Source organism: Camelina sativa, chromosome 14 (assembly GCF_000633955.1).
Source record: "Camelina sativa cultivar DH55 chromosome 14, Cs, whole genome shotgun sequence".
In the NCBI taxonomy this organism is placed as follows: domain Eukaryota; kingdom Viridiplantae; phylum Streptophyta; class Magnoliopsida; order Brassicales; family Brassicaceae; genus Camelina; species Camelina sativa.
The window spans coordinates 4,608,174-4,618,492 of NC_025698.1; the positions used below are offsets into that span (position 1 = coordinate 4,608,174).

The window sequence follows — 10,319 nt, forward strand, 5'->3', positions numbered from 1 at the left end:
TCTTCTGCTAATTTTCCAGATGTTGTATGAGAGAATACAATCAGCAAAGAAACATTCAGAAAAGAAGTGGAAGGCTCCGGATAACACAACTCCTGATTCTTATCCCAGGTGATTTGTCTTCCAATTTAACGTCTTTGTACTGAAAAATGGTTCGTTACTAATTTTGGAAGCATAACACTTTTAGGTTCATAGATGCACTCTATAATTTACTTGACGGCTCTAGTGACAATACAAAGTTTGAAGATGAATGCCGAGCTATTTTTGGAGCACAGTCATATGTTCTTTTCACATTGGACAAGTTAGTTCAGAAGTTTGTTAAGCATGTAAGCAAAATTAGTATATTGTCATCTCAACCCTCAACTTCCATTTCTCTTATTTTTATCTCTCTCTTTCTTGACATTGGGATGGTTTGGATATGCTTCAGCTGCATGCTGTTGCAGCTGATGAGACAGACACCAAGCTTCGACAACTACATGCGTATGAGAACTACAGAAAACTGGGGAGATTCGTTGATCTAGTGTATCATGAGAATGCACGTGCCCTCCTCCATGAGGCAAACATATACCGGATCAGATATGTAGGTTTCTCTTAACTACGCATCTTTGTCCATTCAAATTCCATAATGTACTCTTATAACTTTGGAACTGATTGCAGTCATCAGCAAAAACACGTCTCTCTATTCAGCTTATGAACTGCGGGAATAACCAGCCTGAAGTAGCTGGTGTAGCCATGGAGCCGGATTTTGCAAATTATCTACAAAAAAAGTTTCTGACATCCGTCAATGATGATGAGAATCATGGACTGTTTTTGAAAAGGTGAAGGAAGCATGATAAAAGCATATGGTGTGTATGTGTTACATATATATATATATATATATATATTCTTTAGGTCCACAATAACATTTAACCATACTCGTGCAGGAACAAGGAGAAATTCACTAATGTAAATGAATCTTCGGGGGATACAATTGCAATGGAAGGATTGAGTATTATTAACGAGATTGAATGTAAAATGGCTTGCAGTTCTTCAAAGGTACAACATATAATGAAACTCTTTTGTGTTGGGAAAACTTGCTGTCTAAAATGTACATTTGTGGATGGCTGAACCTTACTTTGCCAATGATTTAACTGCTGTAGGTGAAGTATGTAGCAAACACATCAGATCTTTTGTATAGAAACAAACAGGGGAAACAGAATTCAAAGGGACCGAGGCTTAAAAGAGTTAGTGAAATTTCGAAACAGAGAAGAATATTGCGGTTTCACATTATGCTGAATTGCAAACTTTGTGCCTTGCCTCCTATATAACCTGGTTCGTACTCAATTCTTCCATTAAATTTTCCCTCTTGCATCACATAAAGGCCGTGAGAATTTCCTTTGATGTATTGCTTCTACATTTGCGATACTTAATCTTGTTTCTGGTGTGTTAGTGTTGAGGTTCCTGATGGTAGCGGCTCTTATGGCTCTTAGAGGTTATGCAAAGCTTTTGGTGGTGGAGAAGTTTACTTGTTTTTTGACGTGAGATGAACTAGGATCGTATAGCTCATGATTCACTAGGCCACATTTGTTTTGTTTTGCGTTTGGAGCCTTACATTTTGGTGTATAGTTTTATCAGAATAGATGATACGAAAGTTGCCAAAATCGAAGACTCTAATTTTGTTCATTCATCATATACTTCCTTTCACATTTTATCTTAGAGAATGTGGAATAGTTTTTGGATGAAAAGAAAAATAAATCTAAATCAACTAACATGTAAATCGAACGTAGCACCGTTCAATATACGATGACCAGTCCGGATCAGATCACCCAATCTGAAAGTTATTAAAAAACAAAAAAATGGTTATCGACTAGTGCAATGGTAAAATAAAAGCTTTTCCCACAATAGACTTTAAAACAGAGTTGTGCATTTTAAATTAATACTTTAATAGATATAACCTAACTACCACCACCATGCCTAAAACTATTAACAAGAGAGATTTTAATAATGTAAATTAATTTCAATTTTTAATAATAGAAGACACGCGTAGATCAACACCTAGTAAGCCTATATATTGCACATCTTCCAAACTTGTACTCATAGCATTACAAAGGCTTTCTATACTAACAAACCAGTCAAAATGGCACACAGTGTCAAATCTAGAATTGAGTCTAAGCCAATATGAAGATGATCCTTGGGTTCTAACGAAGAAGCTAACTGACTCTGATGTTAGCATTAAGGCTCAGCTCTATTTACCGAAACAACTGATGGAGCAGTTTATAGTACCGGAGATGGGCAATGATCTTGTCCAGAAATTGGCAGCTGGCGTTGATGTCAAAGTCAGAGATGTTGACCGTATTGACCATTCTTACACCGTAAATCTTAAACTACGCAAAGACCAGCAGTATCATTTCGGAAAAGGATGGCACCTCTTAAAAAATACCAAGGGTTTGATAAAGGGAGATTTTATTGGGCTCTATTGGGATAAGTTGGCAGGAGAATTCAAGTTCAAGCATCTCAAAACTCAGTCACCTCAAATGCCTAGTAGTAGTAGTAGTAGTGGTAAAGGGGAAACTTCGACACAGGAGAAACAAATACTCAAGTAACACAACCATCACAGAATTAAAGACAAAAAGAGAGATTAACCTTAACGTATATATATATATATATATATATATATATATATATATATATTGTGGAAATATACACACATATGCATGCATATATAGGATCATTACGTAGAGACTGCATACTAAAAACTAGAAAGGTAGACTAATTAAAGACATACTTTGGTCGTGTACTCGTGTTATCCTCAGCACAATGATAGAAAAATAAAATATGCTTCTCGTTATGAGTTTAATCAATAAATCTTTCACATTCTAAAAATATTTCGTAGTTAACAAGATAGCTAAAGAATGGCAGAAAACCTCAATTCATTTTTAGTGAAATTTGTATAATTTTAAGTTAGTCATCTATACATTCATATAGTTGTAGGTTGTTCACATATTGTAGTTTACATATATAGTTTTAGCATTTTAGCCTTCATGACTTTTGCGGATCCTAGCAAACCTTATGGCCGTTAATATCGTAAGCACTCTTCAAAACCTCTTCTGGAATCGGAGACTTTGGAATGAAAGATGACAAAGACACAATCTGAGTCCCAGGGTTCTGACTACTCAGCCCAGATACTGCCAAAGCTGAGCACACCGTATCAATGTTATAGAGAAAATGGATCAACCCTTTGGGAAAAACGAATGTCTCACCCGGATGAAGCTCCTGGGTGAAGACCCGACCCGACGTATCCACGAACCCTACGAGAAGCACACCGTCGAGGCAGACCGTCACTTCGGAGGCACGTGGGTGCACGTGCGGTGGAACGGTGCCGGAGGCTCCGAAGTCGAGCCGGGCCATTGTGAGGCCCATTGTGTTGAGACCTGGGAGGTTGGCGGTCGTGGTGACAGTGACGTTGATCATAAAAGGTTTGACATGAGTGTTTCCGGGTCTGGATAATGCGGAGGTTTTAAAGTCGGAGACGGTGGCTTGTGTCGGATCTTTGCAAAGTACGCCGTTGATAAAGATTTGTTGGTGAGATAAAGGAGGAAGAAAAACGCAGTAGTCTTGGAGCGAGTCCGGGTCAGATTTTACCCCAACCATCAGAAATGTGAACGTTAATAGTAAGTTTAGAAGCATAGTGAGAGAGAAGTAAAAGTTGAGTTGGAGTTTGCAAATAATGAACTTGAGAGTAAATGATGTTTAATAAGTAATTTTTAATATCTTCTGCTTGCTTTACAACTTTCTATAGTATATTTTCATCCTTTATATTCAAAAGTTTGGACATAAATACTCTTTGTTCGTGTTACAGAAGAAGCAAGACAACGTTCATTGTGCTGTAAACCAAGAAAAATAAAGTTCAATTGTAGTGCTGCAGAATTTTAATTTAAGCAAAAGTCATTGGTAAGAATTTATTAGCCGTTAAGCAAAGAAAAATAAAACTTCCCTTCATGCAATGGCCTTTCTCATACAATACGATCACTTCTAAGAAAAAACGTAAATTTTTGAAGATCCGATCGATAGCACTAAACAGTATTCCCAGAACCGGTTGAACTAACCATGTTTAGATAGAATGAAACACAAGGTTTTTGTTGCTAATATTTTGATGTTAATATAGTGATCAATGGTGCATGTAAAAGAGTTATCTAACAATCTTGATTATATCACAGTGTATGTATCTTGACAACATGTCTATTAAAATTATGCGTTTGACCCCTAATAATTTTAAAACGATATTATTGAGTTGAATAAAATGTGATTTTTCAATTTCAATACATGTTAATCAAAAGGACGAAACACAAATTTACACTGTAACGGTCTTCGAACATTGAACAAAAAATTATTAACTAGAGGTAGATAAACTCAAGTAATGTACTAACTAGTTGGTCTCCGTAACAAAAAAGAAACAATTCAAAATCATTAATTCGAATACCGACAGCAAGAAAGAATCTAATTTTACTTGACGTTGTTTCCACTTCGAAGATAACGGAAATAAGATTCATACTTTTCAAAAAAAATTAAGGATAATTTAACATTTACACCAACAAAAAAATTAAGGATATATTTTCTTCAAAAAAATAGCAAAGTAGTAGTAGCCGTGGACAAAAGTAATCTATAACATGTCAAGAGTAAAGCAAAAAACGTGGAAAGACACATGCAACAGCGATCGGGACACTACAGTAACCAAAGATGACAAAAGAAAAAAAAAAGAAAAAAAAGATATGGTAGGGAGATTTATTCCCCCCACATGAAGGGACAAAACGCAAACCAAGGAAATTTTTTTTGTTATAAATTTTTAAAATACGCCAAACGTGAGGAGTATCGTTTTGGGATGATTTTGTTGTCGACAATAATTAATGATTTTGTTTCTATATACATTGCATCTACTAAATTTTATAATTTGAATTCATCCTTCCAATGTGGTTGGCTCTGTCATTAACAGTATACGACTATTAGTATCACTAATCTGATTCTTTATTCTTTATCTTTTGTTGTTTCATAGTAATTTAATAAGTGAACAAAAGTCATGTGTGGAAACAGTTTTGTTCATCGGTTGAGTTTAAAGAAAAAGAACACCCAAGTTTAAAATTTGGATTACAAGCTAAACTAAAAATATAAAATGAATGAGAATATCAATTGGACCATGTTCATCAGTTCTGATTTGTTTATCAGGGAATGAATGAGAATATCAATTGGACCATGTCATTAGATTGTTACATTCGTCTTCTCGATGATAACTCAGTTTGCGGCCAACCGCCTCGTTACCTCTAGCACCAATCCGATATAGATAGATCCGTAACACACACTTTAAGCAATATATAAAAGTTAATGTATATAATGTTTGTATTATCTCGTTGTCAATAAAACACTGAAGGTGTCCTCTTTAACTTTGGCTAATTAAAAGCTAACTCAAGCTTAACCTTTCTGAGTTATAACGGATTATTAACCTTTCAAAACCGTATCCATATGAAGATCTCCTAGTCGGGTAAAAAAAACACATCCTATGGACTAGAAAAAAGAACACCCAGAATGGGTGCCAGGGACAACGGATCTATAGAGACTATTTATGGAGAAATATGCCCCAAATGAAGGGAACAAGAGTCGCCCATTTCCAGCTTTGCCATTTATTATTTTTCTCCCACCTTTGTTGTTTTTTTAATTTACTTTCTTGCTTACTCTCTACACATCTACACATGCATTATGATGCTTCGATCCACACTTCTTTGTAGTATATTTTAAAGTGTTGTTAAGGGTTAAATTTGTATATTAAAAGCTGCATTAGAGGCCAGAGCATCGGCTTATACAAATAGAGATATCAATACGTCGTGACTATAATAATAGGAATATTTTGGGTGGTAAAGTAAACTGATCAAGCCCTTAAGTCTCACCTATATATATAACTCTTAAATTACAATACTGGATTCAAATGGTAATTACTAGGTGTTGTATTTGGAAAAGAAGGAAAAAAAAACCTTAGCTCTTTGATTCTTAAAAAAAAATCAGATATAGCTAACGTATTGATGATAATAAATAGAGAATGGCGTTTTACAAAACTCAAATAACTGTGTCAAATGCAGCGTTTAATCCTAATTCAGTTTAAGTAAATCGTCAATTAAAAATAAATATGTATGCAAGTTTTAACGAATTGACACATGGGATCCTAAATGTCTCTATAATTTTATATACATTGCTTGTCTATGCAGGTTCATAACTTAGTAAGATCATATTACCAGACCCATGAGATAATTTGCCTTAATTACCAAACAAAAAAAATATAAAAACAAATAAAAGAAAAAACTTTTAAGGAAAATAAAATGAAAGGAATAAGAAAATTCGAAGAAAGCTTTTAATAAGGAAAAGGAAAAGGCCCACGTGGAGCGAGATTTTGTAAAAAAAAAAGGACATCTATAAATTTGACGGCGTTAAGTCAACGTGCAATTAAAAAACACCGTCAAAGGTAAAACAAGTTAACGGAGATAGATATTACACGGCGTCCCAGAAAAACAAAAAAAGAAAGTTTTTTGCCCCCACTACTAATCTAATCCGGGACTCCTCATCTTCTGCCTCCGTATCGGCGATTCCTCCGGCGACGATGTTAACACATCCTCATCTTCATCGTCATCAATTGGCGAGGACGAAAACATCTCCACCAGAGAAGAAGAAGAATCCGACGAGTGAGGCGAGATAGTCAACGGCGGAGACGATTCAGGAGAAATAGTCAACGACGGAGACGGCGGAGTAATAGTAACGGAATCAGAATCTTCAGGAAGCTTCCGTTTGTTACCGGTGGAAAGTTTAACGTCTTTAGTAGCTAAGTGACTTCTGAGGCGTTTGACGTCGGCGAGCTTCACCGGTTTCAGTAAGAAATCTTGAGCACCTTCCTCAAGGCATCTGTTCCATCATTCATCATGCATATATCCCATTAGTTTCTTAACAAATCACAAAATCTGTTATAAAAAGTATCGACAAGAGTCACTCTCTCACCGATCGATCCTTGTCATTACGTTCTCGGAAGACATGATTACAACCGGAACTTCTCTAAAATTAGACGATTCCTGTTTCAGATCACATCGGGAAAAAAAAAATTATACATTGTTCAGAAAAAGACAAAAAAAAAAATGGGCGGGCCGGGGGAGAGAAGAAAGAGACCTTGATCTTCTTGAGAAGCTCGTAACCAGTCATACCAGGCATACAGTAATCAGTGATGATCAAATCAACCTTCAATCTCTGTTTTCATTTTCGTAAAAAATAAATCACGAATTCGTATTCGTCCTGATCAATCTCTATTAGTTAGAAAACTTACATCGAGTTGAGCAGAAGCTTTGTCATTATCTAACCCTAGAAATTCCAAAGCACGCCATCCACTATCTACCGCCGTTACTGTCATAATTAATAAACCAAACCACCCGAGTTTTAATTTTATATTTTTCCGGCGAGGAGGATTATTATAAAAAACAAAAAAAAAAAAGAAGAAGAAGAAGAAGAAGGGGAACCTTTACAAGAGGTGATACGAAGCAATCTCTCAATGACAATACGATCAACGAGACTGTCATCAACGGCTAAGACATGAACTTCTTCTAAATCCAACGGTGCTGGTGCAGATTCCATTCCTCCAACGCTCATCATATTCATCTCTGCTCTCCTTAAACAAGAAACGCCACCGTCTCTGCCCATAGACGACGAGTTTATACTAAGTAGTAACTGATGATAATAAAACAGAGAGAGAAAGAGATGATGAAGCAGAAGAAGAAGAGCTCACATCTGTTTCTTTTCTTTCCCCATCTTGTGTCTTCCTTTAGACAGTTTTTTATATTTCTGTGTTGTCTTTTTTTTCCCCCTTTCAACAAAAAAAAAAAATCAACCTGTTTTTTTTTAATTTGTTTGTCTTTTTGTTTTCAATTTTTTTTTTTTTTGAAGTTTACAGCGAGGAAAATCCAACAAAATCTTCGGTTTCCTATTTATGTGAAAAGATGTATGTTTTATTAATTAGTTTTCTTTTGTGCCGTGCTTTTAGGGTTGAAAAAAATAAAATGAACTTTTGTTTTTTAATCTTTGAAAACAAAAATAGTATTTATTAAAAAAATGAGATTTCTGAAAATCCGGTGGGGGGGGGCTATTTTACGAATATCATCGAGAGAGAAGGAAAAAAAAATATTCCTAAAAGCGAATAAATAATAGAGAGGAGATATATCCGTACAAAGGAATCGAAATAATTTACAAATAAAGTATATGTATGCAAATAGAAGAAGATGGTGGAGATAATTACTATATATATTTGGTCAAATGAGTGTGAGTGAAAAAAAACTTGAAAAATGGAATCACCATTTCAATTCATAGTAGATGCGGGCCGCTCCGTTTGGTCTTTTTAACTGTTCTATGTGTTGATTGGCCAGTTTCTTCTACTTTATCATTTTGTATTATACAAATGTACTAATTCATATAACCATGTTAAAGTTGACGAGTAAATCAATATACATCTGAGTATCTGACTAGCTTATACTACAAATCTATGTTATCCAAACAATTTAATTCCAAAACTGTAATTTATTTATATCGTTTTCAAATTCGTAAAAAAAAAAAAAAAAGACATTTTAATAATAATAAAGAAATGCATTGACGTCCACATTAAAATTAAGATCCGCGGGACCCATGAAATCTAAAAGAGAGGGTCCACTAATATTTTGTTAAGAACAATTTATAATAATTAAGTGGTGGTCCTTTTCTTTTTTTTCCTTTTTTTTTTCTTCCAAACATAATTTGCTGTTTCACTCTTTTAGACACCACAGCACAGCGTATCAAATCTTCGAGATTGCTTTTGCTTTGTCTTTCTCCACCCAATCTATTTTTTTTTTTACTTAATTAGTTGTATATCATTAAAAAGTGTTTATTAATTTTGTTAAATTGGTCAATTTTCACGAGATTATAATGTTTAGTTAAAAGAAATTTTTTCTCTTTTGTTGATTTCGTTTTTTTCTTTGTCAAACTCGTTTGTTAAAAAATATACATTGTTTCAAACAAAAACTAAAAATTTCACTGCAACATCTAACAAAAGAAGAAAGAAAAATGCTCAATTACGCGTGTTTTAAAAAAAAACTTACAAATGGGTATGCCCATTTTTATAAAACAATTTATGCGACATTTAAGATTTGATTTGTGAATTGATTTTTCAAACGATATGGGCCAACGAATGATGGATCAAATCTTCATGATGTCAACTAGAAATCGAGAGTTGAACAAATAAATCCATAATAGTTGTGATCGACGTGTCGCACATAAAACTCAATGTTATATCTTTCTTTTTTTTTCTATGAACTTTGAACATCAATTAAAAAATAAATAAAGACATTGACATTTTCCTTTTAATAAATTTTATTTTAGTACTCGATTGAGGTTTGGAGCATCTTTTTACTCTAATCATTATTATTGTAAGTATTTTCTCAGTCTTCTTAATTAAAACCTCCTTCATAAGAATATATATTTCTAGCAATAAAGTAACTCATTTGTTGACCTAATTATAGTATTCAAAATCATGTAAAACTACAGTAAAACCTATATAAATTAATAATCACTATAAATTAATAAATTTTGCTGGTCCCAAGTCGGGCCAGTGTAAAAATTAACAATATTCGATAAGATAATAAGATAATAATTTTTTTGAAATCTCAGACCATCCACAATGGTGTGGGACTTTTTTTGGTCCCCCACATTTAATACTAATATTTTGAGGGTTTCTTATTTTTAGTAGGAGCATTGGTGTGTATTTGGGTTTGGTCCCCCAAATAAAATAATATTATTTTGAAAGTTTAAAGATTAATTATTTAAAGAAAGAAAATACAAAAACATACAATTTAGAAATTAATAACATTAAAAATATAACATAAAAACATCAAAACCAAAACAAACATTTTATTCAACTCATAGAAATTTTAAAATCAAACTTCATTATCCGGAAGATGTCCAAAGTTTGTCCAAATATGCTCAATCAAATCATGTTTTAGTTGATCATGAGCTTGTTTATCCCGAAGTCTTGTTTGACGAGTAATCGTACTGCTGATATTTGAACCCACACCGGCGGCACCAACGGTAAATGTTTGATCCACATGTTCTCCGTGTTGAAATTCAGAAATAATGTTTCGGTAACTGTATGTATGTCGTTCGTCTTCGACAATCATATTATGGAGTATTATGCATGATCTTATTACATTTGCCATTTTGTTTTTATCCCATAAACGAGACGGATTTTTAATAACGGCGAATCTAGCTTGCAAGACTCCAAAGGCACGCTCAACATCTTT

At 34.0% G+C, this 10,319-nt stretch overlaps 4 protein-coding genes across 4 annotated transcripts in view; 2 read left to right on the forward strand and 2 right to left on the reverse strand.

Moving 5' to 3' along the window:
* Positions 1-1,663, forward strand: part of LOC104743213 (paired amphipathic helix protein Sin3-like 6) — an 8,585-nt gene extending 6,922 nt beyond the window's left edge. Inside the window, exons 14-20 of the mRNA XM_010464321.2 lie at positions 20-108; positions 185-323; positions 425-577; positions 655-815; positions 921-1,032; positions 1,137-1,308; positions 1,427-1,663. Coding sequence (XP_010462623.1) covers positions 20-108; positions 185-323; positions 425-577; positions 655-815; positions 921-1,032; positions 1,137-1,304 — 822 coding nt within the window. The 3' untranslated portion in view covers positions 1,305-1,308; positions 1,427-1,663. The remainder of the gene's footprint in view (positions 1-19; positions 109-184; positions 324-424; positions 578-654; positions 816-920; positions 1,033-1,136; positions 1,309-1,426) is intronic.
* On the forward strand, positions 1,998-2,579 carry LOC104743214 (B3 domain-containing protein At1g10455-like; the record flags this gene model as incomplete). The annotated part of the gene is made up of 1 exon (XM_010464322.2): positions 1,998-2,579. A coding segment is annotated over one exon (582 nt), but the record flags the coding sequence as incomplete, so codon positions are not given.
* On the reverse strand, positions 2,890-3,752 carry LOC104739658 (germin-like protein subfamily 1 member 1). The gene has a single exon (XM_010460090.1). It carries the CDS (start codon positions 3,661-3,663, stop codon positions 3,034-3,036), a length of 630 nt encoding a protein of 209 aa, XP_010458392.1. The 5' UTR covers positions 3,664-3,752; the 3' UTR covers positions 2,890-3,033.
* Positions 6,356-7,863, reverse strand: LOC104739659 (two-component response regulator ARR4-like). The gene is made up of 6 exons (XM_010460091.2): positions 7,784-7,863; positions 7,518-7,690; positions 7,328-7,404; positions 7,174-7,251; positions 7,009-7,079; positions 6,356-6,915 (listed from the first exon to the last, which is right to left on the reverse strand). Exons 1-6 carry the CDS (start codon positions 7,804-7,806, stop codon positions 6,558-6,560), a joined length of 780 nt encoding a protein of 259 aa, XP_010458393.1. The 5' UTR covers positions 7,807-7,863; the 3' UTR covers positions 6,356-6,557.

Bases quoted from the DNA above. Each gene is read 5' to 3' on its own strand.
- LOC104739658 (XM_010460090.1), bottom strand. From the start codon at position 3,663: ATGCTTCTAAACTTACTATTAACGTTCACATTTCTGATGGTTGGGGTA.
- LOC104739659 (XM_010460091.2), bottom strand. From the start codon at position 7,806: ATGGGGAAAGAAAAGAAACAGAT. The intron at 7,080-7,173 runs GTCTCTTTCTTC...GATCTGAAACAG, and splicing joins AGCTTCTCAAGAAGATCAAG to GAATCGTCTAATTTTAGAGA. The intron at 6,916-7,008 runs GTGAGAGAGTGA...ATGATGGAACAG, and splicing joins GTAATGACAAGGATCGATCG to ATGCCTTGAGGAAGGTGCTC.